Here is a 16,035-nt window from a genome sequence, read left to right as displayed (position 1 = left end):
TATTTGAGCTGATGACCTTGCAAAAGGGGAGGGGAGGAGCAAGACGGAGAAACAGGCAAACAGAAACTTGAAAGCACCTCCGAGGTCCCCTAGACACCCCCCAGCCATGCAGACTTTGAGGCTGCCCCCCAAGTTCTGCTGGAGCCTCTTGCGGCTGAGCAGCCCCCCAGGGTGAGTCTGGACCATGGTTTGGAAAGGGGCCAGGAAAAGTTGCCTTTTGGTGGGTGTGGGGTGGTGGTTGTTTTGGGGGGGGGATCTGAGTGTGGGGCGCTTTGGAAGGGGTGGGGGCTGGTGGGAAAGGGGTTTAGGGGTGCAGAGGGTGATGGGGAGATATTGAGTGTGTGGTTCCAGGACCCTCCCCATAAGTGGATCATTTTGGGGAGACGGGATGGTGGGGTTACCTGTTGGGGGGCGATCGGAGACAGCTGTGCTTTTTCCCCTTAAAAAAATGTTTGGGGGGATTTTTTGGGGGGTACTCTCATTCTGACTCAAGAAAATCTCAATTTTATACTTCAAATCGGGGGGAATTAAGTACAGTAAATGGACCAAAGTACAAAGATTCACAAAATGTTTAGGGGTATGCGTACCCCTAGAAAAAAAAAAAGCACTGACTTTGAACTGGAAGGGATTAAACGGAAGAGTCTTAACTGGACTTTGAACAAATGTACAATTATTATTTGTCGCTGCTTCGAACTTGACTGTGTTATGACTTTCCTAAGTGGGTCCTGCGGGCTGCTCTTCTGAATAATTCTTTCTGTAGGGTGGTGGTGGGGCACTGAGGATGGGTTTAAGGAAACCAGGGGGTGGTGGCCCTAAAAAGAAAATTGGGAAGCCTTCCTCCACACCCACAAAAAGCCCTTAGAATCTTGGCTGTTTCTAAAAAAATATACGTATTTACAACCACAGCCACTTTACCTGGCCAGGTAGTTGAGGAGCCATTTCACTAAATTACCCTCTTCTTCTGAATTATCCCTTTCTTTTTTCCCCCTTCCCAGGTCTGGTGGGCTCCCGGCTTTGACGTACCCCCCTCCACACCCAAATGGAAGGAGACTCTATGCTACGCAGACGGCGGAGGTATTTTGGGGGTGCTGGGGGGAAGGAGCAGGGCCTGTTTCTAGTTACACCTCTTTATTTTAATGGGAATCCCCAATTGTGGTGGATCGGGCCCAGGGGCTTTTGCAGTTTGATGGTTGTGCAAAGGGGCTTTTGTTTTTTGTTTTAGGGGGGAGGTTTAAAAAGGTAAGGATTTGTGGGCCGTGTGGCGTGGGACGGTTCTTGGTTCGGGTGCTGGCAAAACAGGTCCGTGAACCTTTTAGCCCTTCCTCTATTGTTACCGGAGACACGTGGCTCCCTAATTTGATAAATGCCTATTGCGCACTCATTAATCTCATTTATGCTTGCAACACCCTTTGTTGGGCTTGACGCCTTCTGGGGGAGTGAGTCATGTTAACTTATCCCTTCCTCCATGTGGACTAGGAGCATGGTGGGTTTAAAAACCAAAAGCAGCTTTTGGAAAGTCAGGCGGATTTTATCCTAGCTCCGTTACGCGGAGAACCCCATTGAGAACCCCAGCAGCTACTGGCCTCGCTTATTCCTTTCATCTTCTCCACTCCACCCCGGGAAAAGAATATATATAAATTCTGAAACCCTGGTGCCCCAAATCCTTTTCAGGTTCCCATGACAGGGAGGCCAAAGTTTTTTCCCCCTCAGTTGAAGTGCTTTGAAGTCAGAGTGTGTCCTTAGTATGTGGTTGCTCTAAAAGGCAACCCTTTCTCACCCGAATGTCTGGAACTGGCATCTATTAACTGCCCACCCTACAAAAGGTGCATTTTGAACCCCCCCTTTTTTAATTATAAACACTCCACCCCAGAGGCAGCTGCCACCCACCATGGTGAAATCTAGCCACCTCAAACCAGACGGATTTGTAACTTGTCACTTCCAGACGTATTATTTTGTCTCATAAATACGCTGCTTGCTTTTAGAACAAAAAGCAGTTCACAAAGATGACGGAAAAGTGAAATTATCAATAAAATACGCTTAAAAACGGCTGTTTAAAGCAATCGGGTAACAATTAAGGTCAGCAATAAGCTTAAAATATTTTTTAAAACATTCCATATAGCTGGGTAGGCTTGCCTAAACAAAAATGGTTTTTTGGCAATTGCTTTTATTAGAAGATTTTCTTGGGTAGCAAAAGTACATAAAGCGTCTGTTCTCAGTTCATAGAGTCCTTCATACATCGAATGTGAAACATTACTGTTATGGGTGTTGGGAAAAATAGAAGTGGGGAGAAAAAGGGGGGCAGGGAAAGTAAACTTTCATCCATCTATCTATCTATCTATCTATCTATCTATCTATCTATCTATCTACTGTCTGTCTGCCTGCCTGTTTGTAATTTGCCCTGAAAAGAGCACAAAAAGGTCCCTGCCTGGCGTCAATAGGCAGGGAGTTCCAAAGTTTGGCTGCTGCTATGCTTAAAAGGCTGATTTCGTACAAAAAATAATAATAACAATAATAATTTATTATTTATACCCCGCCCATCCAGCTGGGTTTCCCCAGCCACTCTGGGCGGCTTCCAACAAAATATTAAAATACAGTAGTACATCAAACATTAAAAGCTTCCCTAAACATGGCTGCCTTCACGGCTAAACATTGCCTTCAGATGTCTTCTAAAAGTCTGGTAGTTGTTTATTTCCTTGACATCTTGTGGGAGGGCGTTCCACAGGGCGGGCGCCACCACCGAGAAGGCCCTCTGCCTGGTTCCCTGTAACTTGGCCTCTCGCAATGAGGGAACCGCCAGAAGGCCCTTGGAGTTGGACCGCAGTGTTTGGGCAGAACGATGGGGGTGCAGACGCTCCTTTGAGGCCATTTAGGGCTTTAAAGGTCAGCACCAACACTTTGAACTGTGCTCAGAAACGTCCTGGGAGCCAATGTAGGTCTTTCAAGACCGGTGTTATATGGTCTCGGCGGCCGCTCCCAGTCACCAGTCTGGCTCCCGCATTCTGGATTAATTGTAGTTCCCGGGTCACCTTCAAAGGTAGCCCCACGTAGAGCGCATGGCAGCAGTCCAAGCGGAAGATAACTAGAGGATGCGGAGCAGGGATTGTGTGTCACCTGCAGCCCTGCCGGTTTTGCAAATTGAGGTGTTATCCTGGATATCCTTCCCTCCCTGACTTCCACGCGCCATTTTCTAGGGGAAAGGTCAGGTTATTTAATCCCCGATTTGGGAAGTATGTAGGGGAAAGGTGAGCTGTCACCAGCTGAGCCCCAGGCGCCCTGTTGACATGGCTGCAAAAGGAGGAAGATCGCTCATCCCAGCTGCGTTGGAATTCCTGGAACAAAGCGGCAAATGTCCCGGCAGTCCTGGGATCCCGCCAGGATTTTCCTCTGCAGTTTCCCTCCCACTGCAAGGTTGATTTCAGGTTCGGCTCCAGTCTGAACCAGTAAGAGGGACTGTGCTGGGTTTGGCTGGAGGACCAGCTCCCTGCTCCTAGCAGTGGGCAGGCTGAATCATAGTATTCCAGAATTGGGAGGGACCCCCAGCGGTCCACCCCCTGCAATGCTGGAACCTCAGCTAAAGCAATCCATGGCAGATAGCCTTTGAACCTCTACTGAAAACCTCCAAGGGAGGAGAGCCCGCCTCCTCACAAAGGGGTCCGTTCCACTGTCAAGCAGATTAATCTGTTTTGCATTACAGTGGTACCTTGGTTCTCAAACTTAGTCCGTTCCGGAAGACTGTTCCAAAACCAAGGCGCGCTTTCCCATAGAAAGTAATGCGGAACGGATTTATCTGTTCCAGACTTTTAAAAAACCCCTGAAAACAGTAATTTAACATGAATTTTACTCTCTAACAAGACCATTGGTCCATAGAATGAAAGCAATAAACAATGTACTGCAGCCACACAATCAATCAGTCGGTAGCTGAACTGGGTTCCACACAGTCACCAAAACGAAACAAAAAAGAGCCGCAAAAATAAAAACGCAAAGTAAATAGCAAAAACAGGCAAACCCTCAAAACAAGCGTAACACTCATATATTTCCAGTAAGAAGTCCTTTTATCTTCACCTTATAAATTTTTCCTCGCTACTTGTACTTTCTTATCTACACCTAATCTCTGATTTTATTCCCTGATTTGTTAATGACTCCCTTCTATGCGGTTCCTAATTTCTCATATCTTAAAATTTCTGCATCCGTTCTTGTTCTACAGAAGACCATTCTCTTAACTCTGGAATTTAGTCTATGCTCAACCAAGAGTCATCATTGGAAATATATTTCATCATCTAATTTTTAAAAACATCCCATTCTGCTTTGATTCTCGGCCGAGGTCCTTCTGTTGACTGGTCAGCAGGTTGATAAGTCAACAAAGCTTTATATATAATTTCTCTAGCCGGAAAGCCTCTATCACCAGATAACTTTCTTGTTGCTTTTTGCAGGCCGTGGTGGATAAATCGAGTGTGAAGTCCGACACAGTTTCCCAAGCGATACCGGAAAAGAAACCTTTAATTGCAGTAGGTGCTTTTTTCCTATTTTGGGGCAGAGACGACGACAGGGAATTGATGGTGGGGAAGATATTTGGCAGATTGAATTGAATTTTCGGAAAAACAAACGGCTTAGGTGGTGTCCTGGTTCTCTGACCTGCCACCCCAGTTTCGAGGGAAAATGCTGTCCTGAAAAATCGGAGTCGTATAATGCTGTGTAAACCCCTGACCTCCCCACTGGCTTGAGCTTCCGGGATGTTATGGGGTATTCAAAAACATTCGTTCTCTGTGCTCGGAGGACGGTGGGGGAGAGGGCTGCCTAGGCAAGGGCCCCCCAAGCATTTTGGGACTTAACTGTTTGAAAGGCTGCCTTTTAAATTAAATTAAATGCCTCTTGAGAGTCCCATGGACTGCAAGAAGATCCAGCCTCTCCATTCTGAAGGAAATCAGCCCTGAGTGCTCACTGGAAGGACAGATCCTGAAGCTGAGGCTCCAAGACTTTGGCCGCCTCATGAGAAGAGAAGACTCCCTGGAAAAGACCCTGATGTTGGGAAAGATGGAGGGCAAAAGGAGAAGGGGACGACGGAGGACGAGATGGTGGGACAGTGTTCTCAAAGCCACAAACATGAGTCTGACCAAACTGCGGGAGGCAGTGGAAGACAGGAGGGCCTGGCGTGCTCTGGTCCAGGGGGTCACGAAGAGGCGGACACGACTAAACAACAACAACAAAATGCCCTTTTCAACGTGCCGTGTGAGGGGGGTTATTATTAATAATAATAATCATAAAGTTTTATTTATACCCCGCCCTCCCCGGCCAGAGCCGGGCTCAGGGTGGCTAACACCAGTAAAATTACAATTTAAAATACAATTTAAAAAATAAACCAATTTAAAATGCAGGTTAAAATATAATTGGATTGTCTTTATTCTTATTTTTAATATTTTTAAAATATATTGTAATTTTGTGTTGTGAGATCTATGGGCATATGGCAGTATGCAAATTTAATATATGGTGATAATTCTGCTGCAAACCCCCCACTGTCTTTGGAATACCTTAAGAACATAAGGATTGTCGTGCTGGATCAGGCCAGAGGCCCAGCTAGGCCGGCTCCCTGTTCTCGCCGGGGGTCACCCTGATGCACACTATAGGAAACCCCTGAGCAGGATCCGAACACAAGACCCTCTCCCCTCCTGCGGTTTCCAGCGACTGGCGTCTAAAGGAACGTTGCCTCTGATGGCGGAGCCGTTTTCCAAAAATATAGCTAAATGTAAATTAACAAATATAATTAAATGGGATGATAAGGGTGTGAGCGCGACAGCCCTGGCAGCTAATTATAGGGCAGGTATAATTCCAAAATGTACGCATGTGGGCGTTTCTGCACCGGCGAAAGTTGGCTGGTATTAATATCTCCCCTGCCTTTATTCTCCTTTGCAGAGAGAGACGTGGTTTAAATTTATGTCGGTCTGCATGCAGCTGTCAGTTGTGAGCTACTGCAGGAGCATCTGAACCGACATGGGTTTTTTTTTGTTACACAGAGTGAGGCCCTGTGGTCCAGGCTGGCTGGCTGGTTCTCCAGGGTCTCTGATTGCTTCTTCCGAGCCCTTCACGGAGGTGGCAGGATTTGAATCCGAGACCTTATGCAGGCCATGCAGGTGCCTTTCCCACCAGATTCCTAAGAATGTGAGGAAAACCTCCTGGATCAAGCCCATGGCCCAGCCAGCCCAGGATCCTGTGCTCACAGTGGCCAACCACGTGCAGGATCCGATCACAAGAGCCCTCTCCCCTCCTCCTGTGGCTTCCAGCGACCGATATATATATATAAATACATAATTTTTATTAATAACATTCCAGTTGGTAACAGATCGGGACGCAGGTGGCGCTGTGGGTTAAAGCCTCAGCGCCTAGGACTTGCCGATCGAAAGGTCGGCGGTTCGAATCCCTGCGGTGGGGTGCGCTCCAGCGGGAAGGTAAACGGCATTTCCGTGTGCGGCTCTGGCTCGCCAGATGCAGCTTTGTCACGGTGGCCACGTGACCCGGAAGTGTCTCCGGACAGCGCTGGCCCCTGGCCTCTTGAGTGAGATGGGCGCACAACCCCAGAGTCTGTCAAGACTGGCCCGTACGGGCAGGGGTACCTTTACCTTTACCTTTATGGTAACAGATCAAATCAAATCTTGATACCCACAATGTAACTGGCTGTGTTTAACTATCTAAATTCTTTATACATCATATAAGCATAACTCTTTTCACATTATCTAATTGAGTAGAAGCAATTAAGGACCAACATTTAGAACAGGAAATACAAATAGATCAGTTCTTATATACGTAACGTCCAAATGGAAGCTTTTTGTGTTCCACGTATGTCTTAGCGCATACAAGTGTCAAACGTAACAACTTTAAGGAGCAGTACTTGCAGAAGATGAACTTTTCTTTGTAATGTTCCACATTTTCCAAAGTACGGTTGTTGTACGCTGTATGCAGGTATCAGATGAAGGATATGAAAGATCTTAACATGTGCCTTTGCAAAATATAGTTGCTGTATGCCGGTGTCAGACAAAAGAACTTAAACGTGACAAGGATTCCCGGAATAATATTTTGTTTTGCCTTGCCGGGCTTCGTCAGCCGTGCATACTCTAAATAATCATAATACAAAAAGATAAAGCCAGTTATATATTCCAAATTAAACAATTTAATGGGACTTCCCATGTTCTGGCTGTTGGGAGAAAGTTTCTTTCACTTCCCTTGTTTTTTCCAGTTTCATAATTCCGCTCTTAAGCTCATCATTGCAATCGCTGGTGTATGACTTTCTATCATATTTAGCAAGTCCGTATGTCTATTAACCTGCAAGAGGCCTTTTTAGTCCGTCTTGTTATCTGTCGGTTGATTTTCAACTTGCCACCCCCTTCATTCTACAGTTCAAGAGCTCTGCACTCTCTTTCGTTTGAGTTAGGCGCAGCAGTCTTTCAGATCTTTTAACGAGCTGATAGTCCAAATATCCGTAGAAAAGCAACGCTGTGGGGTATATTTCACAAGCCAATAATTGTGTAAATAATCCTCAAAAATCCTAGCTTGCTCCTCCCAAGCCCCCAAGCCCTAGGGCAAGCTCGCAAAGATCAACGATTCACCCTCATTTTCACATTAATCCATGTACAAAAACAGATGCAGCTTTTGGTGTGAAATATTAAAAACGAAGATCATGGCCACTGGGCCCATCACCTCCTGGCAAATAGAAGGGGAAGAAATGGAGGCAGTGAGAGATTTTACTTTCTTGGGCTCCATGATCACTGCAGATGGTGACAGCAGTCACGAAATTAAAAGACGCCTGCTCCTTGGGAGAAAGGCGATGGCAAACCTAGACAGCATCTTAAAAAGCAGAGACATCACCTTGCCAACAAAGGTCCGTATAGTTAAAGCTCTGGTTTTCCCAGTAGTGATGTATGGAAGTGAGAGCTGGACCATAAAGAAGGCTCATCGCCGAAGAATGGATGCTTTTGAATTCTGGTGCTGGAGGAGACTCTGGAGAGTCCCATGGACTGCAACAAGATCAAACCTCTCCATTCTGAAGGAAATCCGCCCTGAGTGCTCACTGGAAGGACAGATCCTGAAGCTGAGGCTCCCAGACTTTGGCCACCTCATGAGAAGAGAAGACTCCCTGGAAAAGACCCTGATGTTGGGAAAGATGGAGGGCGCAAGGAGAAGGGGACGACGGAGGACGAGATGGTGGGACAGTGTTCTCGAAGCTACCAGCATGAGTTTGACCAAACTGTGGGAGGCAGTGGAAGACAGGAGTGCCTGGCGTGCTCTGGTCCAGGGGGTCACGAAGAGGCGGACACGACTAAACAACAACAACAACATCATTCCCCAATTGTATTCCATCGGTTGTCTTCACCCCCACTGGGTGGAGGCCGTTTCTCTTTTGCCCAGCCTCACAGCCTGTGCCATTTTCTTATCCTAGCGACCAATATTGAGAAGTACCGTATTTTTCGCTCCATAAGACGCACTTTTTTCTTCCTAAAAAGTAAGGGGAAATGTCTGTGCGTCTAATGGAGCGAATGCGTGGTCCCTGGAGTCGAATTGCCCAGGGGCAAAAAGCAGGTCATGCTTTTTTTTTTTTAAAAAAAGAGGGAAGTGGGTGTTGAAACAAAGCCGCTGAACCAATATTCAGGGAGAGATAAGGGGCGCTAGAGATAAAGGAGGCTGCCTGGCAGGGGGGAGGTAAAGATAGCGAACTTGCAAAGGGGGGAAACAGGAAAACCAAAGCAATGAGGAGAGAAATTAGAAGAAAAGGAGGAGCAAAAAACTGCTCCAGTTAAGGAAAAGACACTAAGGCAAACAAGAGGGAAGGGAGTGTTGAAAGGAAACAGCTGATCTGTGGGATCAGAAGAGAGATAAGGGAGGCTAGCGGAGGCTGCCTGGGAGGGGGGAGGTAAAAGCCCATGGGTCCTCAAGATTTTTGCATTGGGTCACCCCAAATTCACCATCAGATCACATAGCATGTCCATGGCTGCAGCCGGCACCAAAAAAATCACGCACCCACTGTTGCCTGGGGCCGCAATGACGCAAAAACGTGGTTACAAAGCACGGATCCACATGGATACTCAGGATTTTTGCATTGGATCACCCCAAATTCATCATCAGATCACGTGTCTGTGGCCATAGCATGAAACACAAAAATCATACATCCACTGATGTATGATTCAGAATATATTTTTTCTTGTTTTCCTCCTCTAAAAACTTGGTGCGTCTTATGGAGCGAAAAATACGGTATTACTGCCTCCAGAGCCCTCCTGACTACTTGTCCTCCCTGAGTTGGTCTAATCCATCTTTAAAGGCATCCATGTTGGTTACCCTCCTTCCCTCCTGTGGCAGGGAGCTCCAGAGTTTCTATGGATTGTTTACCAAAGGGCTTCCTTTTTAATCTGTCCTGAATACCTCCAACATTCAGCTTCTAGTGCTGTGAGAGAGGGAGAAAAAGTTTGTCGCGTTCTGTGGGATATGCATGATTTTATCGAATTCTGTCATGCCGGCTCTCGCTCGCATTTCCTCTAAATTTAAGAAGGCCCAAGTGTTGCAACTCTTCCTCTTGTTCTCCATCCAGGAGTCGAAGTCATTTGCTGTTGGGATGTTCAAGGGCCAGGTCAACACAGAACAAGTCTTCCCTTATCCTTCAGGTAAACATCAGGGCTTGGAGAGGAGATGGGTTGCAGGACTTTAATGTTTGATGTCTTACTGTGTTTTAGTTCGTTGGAAGCTGCCCAGAGTGGCTGGGTAACCCAGTCAGATGGGCACCATGTAAATAATAATAATAATCCAGAGTACAGTGGTACCTCAGGTTACATACGCTTCAGGTTACAGACTCCGCTAACCCAGAAATAGTACCTCGGGTTAAGAACTTTGCTTCAGGATAAGAACAGAAATCGTGCTCCGGTGGTGCGGTGTCAGCAGGAGGCCCCATAGGCTAAAGTGGTGCTTCAGGTTAAGAACAGTTTCAGGTTAAGAACGAACCTCCGGAACGAATTAAGTACTTAACCCGAGGTACCACTGTATTGGGAAATGATCCATAAGGAATTGAAAAAAATGTTTAAAAGTACTTTCCAAACAAACCCAGAGTCCTTTCTGTTGGGGATAATTCAGACTGAAATTCCCAAGAGTCAAAAAAGGTTATATATGTATGCCACTACTGCGGCCTGTATTTTGTTAGCCCCAAAATGGAAAACAAGCGAGGTCCCAACCAAAGAAGAATGGCAACTTAAGTTGACAGAATATGCCCTAACATATAGAATGAGAGAACGTTTAAAGAAGACTGGAAAACGTTTATTGACTATATGGGAAATAATTGTGTACAGCTGTAAACGCTGGCAGCATTAAGATCAATTCAGCAGTGTAATCAAGTTTTGATGGGTGCAATAATGGAATACTGAATGGTGTCATTTTTGTGAAATATGCTGGGATTTGTGAGATGTAAAATGAACCATGGAAAGAGAAGAAGAGAAACCATTGGTATCTTAAGGATGTAAAATGAGTATTTTAAATTGTAAAACTGAAAACTTAATAAAATTATATACAGAAGGAAAGGAAATGCAAATAATGATATTATAATAGCAATTCATACACCTGCCAGAAATCCAGCCCAAGACCCCTTTCATTTTGAGTCCTGGGTCTGCCTCATTTCCTGTACTTTCCTCCTGAGAACGAGACACTTCAATCAGCGGCCCATGTTTGACCTAGTCCAGCATCCCCAACCTTCGGCCCTCCAGATGTTTTGGACTACAATTCCCATCATCCCTGACAACTGGTCCTGTTAGCAAGGGATCATGGGAGTTGTAGGCCAAAACATCTGGAGGGCCACAAGCTGGGAATGCCTGACCCTAGTCCTAGAGACCATGGGTAGGCAAACTTAGGCCCAAATCCGGTCCAATCACCTTCTCAATCCGGCCCGCGGACGGTCTGGGAATTAGTGTGTTTTTACATGAGTAGAATGTGTCCTTTTATTTAAAATGCATCTCTGGGTTATTTGTGGGGCCTGCCTGGTGTTTTTACATGAGTAGAAGGTGTGCTTTTATTTAAAATGCATCTCTGGGTTATTTGTGGGGCATAGGAATTCGTTCATTATTATTTTTCTTGCCAAAATATAGTTCGGCCCTCCACAAGGTCTGAGGGACAGTGGACAGGCCCCCTGCTGAAAAAGTTTGCTGACCCCTGGACTAGCCAGACAAATTTCTTAATCTCGCTTCTTTCTTCCGTAAAGGGCAAGGCAGAGGGAGGTCTGTGGGTTTGCGTTTTAAGTCTAAGAACGTTGGCTGAGGATAGGAAAGACCAACTCTAGCTGTGCAGGGCTAAGTTGCCCCCTTTTCCTTAATAATAATAATAATTTATTATTTATACCCCACCCATCTGGCTGGGTTTCCCCAGCCACTCTGGGCGGCTTCCAAACGAATATTAAAAACAATGCGGCTTGGCGTGCAGTTAAGAGAATCCAGCCAGCCGTCTCAGATGGGAAAAGCTTGGAGAGTCTAAAAAGCAGAAGGAGGCAAGGAAATCCGAATTGGTTCCGCCGCAAGGTGCATGTTGGGGTTTGGAAAAGCAGTTTGCTAGGAGGGCTAGCAGGCTAGCAGCGGCTGATATTTTCCTTCCCTTCTCTTATTACAGTTCTAAATGAAGATCAAGCCCAGACTCTGAGAGAGCTGGTGGGCCCCGTCTCTCGGTTCTTTGAGGTGAGGACTCCCAGAATGGCATCTGTCTTAATAATAATATATTAGGGCAGAGCCAGAATTATGTGGGTGGGAATTGCAGAGAAATGGCAGGTTTTGGCTGAACCTTGGGGGACACATTCCCAACAGCAAGGGGAAATGCAGAATGGGTTTAAATCACAGGTAGGCAACCTAAGGCCCCGGGGGCTGGATCCGGCCCAATCGCCTTCTAAATCCGACCTGCAGACGGTCTGGGAATCAGTGTGTTTTTACATGAGTAGAATGTGTCCCTTTATTTGAAATGCATCTCTGTGGTGCATAGGAATTTGTTCATTTCCTCCCCCCAAAATATAGTCCGGCCCCCCACAAGGTCTGAGGGACAGTGGACCGGTCCCCTGCTGAAAAAGTTTGCTGACCCCTGGTTTAAATAGATGCTTTCCCCATCATCTGACTCTCCCTTCCTCCCTCTCTCTACCAGGAGGTGAACGACCCGGCCAAAAATGATGCGCTGGAGAAAGTGGAGGACAAGACCATGGAAGGCCTCAAGGAGCTGGGAGCTTTTGGCTTGCAAATCCCCGTCGAGCTCGGGGGGCTGGGGCTCAGCAACACCCAGGTGAGGCTCGAGGGCTGTGGCGCCCCCCCCATCCTTCCCCTAAATGCTACCAGACTCAGAGGGAAGCCTAGGAACATAGGTGTCAACCGTCCCGTATTTGCCGGGAAACTCCCTTATCCCAGCGCCATGTCCCGCTGCTGTCCCTTATTGATGATGTCCCTTAAATTTCCCAAGTTTCAAAGGAAGCAGCTCCTCTCCCTCCCTTCCGGCCAGGGAGGAGGGAGGCTCCAACTGTGTTGCTTGGCTGCCTGGCCCGCCCCCCTCCGGTCTCCTCTCACCAGCCTCGACCCCCGGGAACCCCTCCCCGCTGGGACTGAGGAGCCTTGAGAGGAGAGCGAAGGCAACCATAGAGAAAGCAGTTCAGAGAGAGGAGGAGGAGGCAGGTGTTCCAAGGGCTAATCATAGAGGGGGAAAGCGGAGGAAGGACCGCTGGAGCTTCTCCCATAGATTTGTAGTGGTAGACTAGCATAGATGGTCTGACCTGTGGGTTTACTTCGGGCGCTATTCCCCCCCGCCTTCCTCCCGCCCCACCTGGTGGAATTGAGAGCTGCAGATGGAGCACGAGAGAAAAGAGACAGAACTGCAGCAGCATCTTCGTTGCTTGGACTTCGTTTTGCACGAAAAGTGGTTGCTGCTTGTAGTTATTTAATTGCAATGTTTCATCAGCTGGTGTCTTGAGGAGCAATCTCTGGAAACGAAGGGCTAAAAACAGGCGCTGCTCTCCAAAATTATCTGGTCCCTTTTAACTTCGTATTTCAGCTGGTTGACTAAAATCCCTTATTTTGACTGCTGGTCCCTTATTTTCAAATCTGTAAGTTGACAGCTATGCCTAGGAAGGTAACGACATGGAGGTTTGTGAGCTTAGAGGGATTTCCTGCTGCTCTGTGCAGCCATTGGTCAAGTTGCTGTGATGTCATGGAATGTTCTCAGACATTGTCCTTTCAGGGATGGGGGTGGCTTTCCTCCTTTGAGGAAGGCTGAGCTTTCTTGCCACTGAGAAAAATGTGCTCTGCCCATGCTCAGAGGCGAGAGAGAGAGAGCTTTGAATGCTTCGCGGCCAACGACCCCTTCTTTTTCTCTCTTCCCGCCGCAGTATGCGCGAATGGTGGAGCTCGTCGGCATGCACGACCTGGGGGTGGGCATCACCTTGGGGGCCCACCAGTCGATCGGGTTTAAAGGCATCCTCCTCTATGGCACCAAGGAACAGAAGGAAAAGTACCTCCCCAAACTGGCAACAGGTAAGGGGTCGTGGCCTTGTGGGGGGTGGGGAGCTGAGGGGCAGAGACATCATAACCAGGGGCAGGCGATGGGGAGGCGAGGGGCAGAATAAGGGGCTGAGGGAGGAAGTTGAGGGAGGGAAGTGCACCCTGCAGCACAGTCCCTCCTGCTGCGTGAATCCCTGCTTCAAGGGTTCCTCGCTTCACAAGTTCCCCCTTTCGCTGCCCAACATCCCATTTACCTGCCTAAATTCCCTTTCATCATGGTGTATGTGTGTTTTTTGTGTGTGCACAAGGTTGGGTTGTGTTGTTATTATTTTTTGAAATAGTTATAATATATAAACTTAAAACAAAATCCATTGAAATTCCATATTGCGAGATCTCTCTGAATCTCATGACTGCTTCCCCTCCCTTCCAGGGTCCTAGTATCAATATTTACATTTGCATAGCAGCCTGTTATCCACATTTTTTTCCTCCATGTAAGTTGTCCGTAGTCTTTGTTACCTTGCAAGTGAGATTAAAATCCTGCTAGTGTTTTCATCTGCTTACAGTAGTTTCCTAAATAAAATATATACCATTCCCCCCCCATTCTTTTTTTAAAGTTCGTATCATCTTGGTTCCTTAGCTTTCCAGTTAATTTGGCCATTTCGGCATAGTCCGTCAACTTGGTTTGTCGTTCTTCCCTGGTCGGGATTTTTTCTTCTTTCCCATCCGGGTTGCGTTATTTGGATCACGAGGGTTGAGGCATGCTTATATCGCATAAAACTTGGAAGCCGCTTCAGACCTTGTAGACAAAGGTGGCTGTGCGTATTTTGGGTGCCTCTGTCTTGCCATGACGACCCTCTTTTTTAAAAAATAAAATAAAATAAAACCCTCTAGGTGAGACCATTGCTGCGTACTGTCTGACGGAGCCCACTAGCGGCTCAGATGCGGCTTCCATCCGATCCACAGCTGAGCTCAGCCCCTGCGGCACTTACTACACTCTCAACGGGAGCAAGATTTGGATCAGGTGAGTTGGGGGCCAGCCTGGGTGGGTAGGTGGAGGAGAAGGAGAAGGCACGGATTGGGGCAGGGTGGGGGGAGTGGTTGCCACCCACCTTGGAGCAGAGATTTAACCAAAAAGAGCCTTGAACCTGCCGCACTTCTCTTTGGAAAACACCCCCTTCCTCAGTATATTTTGGATAATTTTTATACTGCCGCTTTTGATCATATATTACTACTACTATTATTATTATTTATTGAATATACGGTATTTTTTGCTCTATAAGACTCACTTTTTCCCTCCTAAAAAGTAAGGGGAAATGTGTGTGCGTCTTATGGAGCGAATGCAGGCTGCGCAGCTATCCCAGGAGCCAGAACAGCAAGAGGGATTGCTGCTTTCACTGTGCAGCGATCCCTCTTGCTGTTCTGGCTTCTGAGATTCAGAATATATATTTTTCTTGTTTTCCTCCTCCAAAAACTAGGTGCGTCTTGTGGTCTGGTGCGTCTTATAGAGCGAAAAATACGGTATATACCGCCCTATACCCAGAGGTCTCAGGGAGGTTCACATAAAAAGATCACAGTGTGAAAAATAAAAATAAAAGCAATGACCCAATAATACAGCCCCCCAAAAGAGCCACATTTTAAAAGGGTATGGTATGTTGATCAGGTCAACCAAAGGCCTGGTTAAAAAGGAACGTGTTTTTTTATCTATATATCTATCGATCTATCTATCTCAATGTTTGTATGTGTATTAACACACACACACACACACACACATATTTACTGACCTGTACTATTATTTTTGGATGAATCCCACCCCCCCGGTATTTTTCGCTCTATAGGACGCACCTGACCATAGGACACACCTTGTTTTAGAGGGGGAGAACAAGAAAAAAAAAATTCTCCCCCTCTCTGCTCAGCGCCCCTTCAGCGAAGCGGGAGGAGAAATGGAGCCCCTTCCATTTATCCTCCCGCTTGGCTGAAGGGGCGCTGCGCAGCTCTCCCTCTCTGCTGAAGCCGGGAGAGTCAGCCAAAGGAACCTGAAGCCTGTAGAGCGCAGTGGGAACTCACGCTGTGCTCCGAAGGCTTCAGGCGGCTATCCCTGAAGCCTGGAGAGGAAGAGGGGTCAGTGCGCACCGACCCCTCTCGCTCTCCAGGCTTCAGCAAAAGCAACGCGAAGCCTCCGGAGCGCGGAGGGAGCACTCCCTCTGCGCTTTGGAGGCTTCGCGTTGCTATCACTGAAGCCAAGGAGCCTGCATTCGCTCCATAAGACGCACACACATTTCCCCTTCATTTTTGGAGGGGGGAAAGTGCGTCCTATAGAGTGAAAAATACGGTACATTAATACAGTGGTACCCCGCAAGACGAACGCCTCAGAAGACAAAAAACTCGCTAGATGAAGGAGTTTTTCGTTTTCTTAGCCGCTTCGCAAGACGCATTTCCCTATGGGCTTGTTTCGCAAAACGAAGCTTGCCCCGCAAGCTCCGGGGGTAGCGGGGAAGCGCAGTGCGTCTTCCCCGCTGTCCCCGGACATCTTTTGAAGCAAGGGGCGGCGGGGAGAAGA

The 16,035-nt window shown here is 47.2% G+C and overlaps 1 protein-coding gene across 1 annotated transcript in view; it reads left to right on the top strand.

The window, feature by feature from the left end:
- Nucleotides 1-16,035, top strand: part of ACADVL (acyl-CoA dehydrogenase very long chain) — a 36,157-nt gene continuing 20,122 nt past the window's right edge. The window contains exons 1-8 of the mRNA XM_083706751.1: nucleotides 1-171; nucleotides 996-1,074; nucleotides 4,431-4,505; nucleotides 9,569-9,641; nucleotides 11,620-11,684; nucleotides 12,139-12,273; nucleotides 13,367-13,511; nucleotides 14,370-14,499. Of these exons, the coding sequence (XP_083562877.1) occupies nucleotides 107-171; nucleotides 996-1,074; nucleotides 4,431-4,505; nucleotides 9,569-9,641; nucleotides 11,620-11,684; nucleotides 12,139-12,273; nucleotides 13,367-13,511; nucleotides 14,370-14,499 (767 nt within the window). The 5' untranslated portion in view covers nucleotides 1-106. The remainder of the gene's footprint in view (nucleotides 172-995; nucleotides 1,075-4,430; nucleotides 4,506-9,568; nucleotides 9,642-11,619; nucleotides 11,685-12,138; nucleotides 12,274-13,366; nucleotides 13,512-14,369; nucleotides 14,500-16,035) is intronic.

The sequence above is a fragment of the Podarcis gaigeae genome, assembly GCF_964106915.1.
Source record: "Podarcis gaigeae genome assembly, chromosome: 13".
NCBI lineage: Eukaryota > Metazoa > Chordata > Lepidosauria > Squamata > Lacertidae > Podarcis > Podarcis gaigeae.
This window is presented reverse-complemented; position numbering and strand designations above follow the sequence as displayed.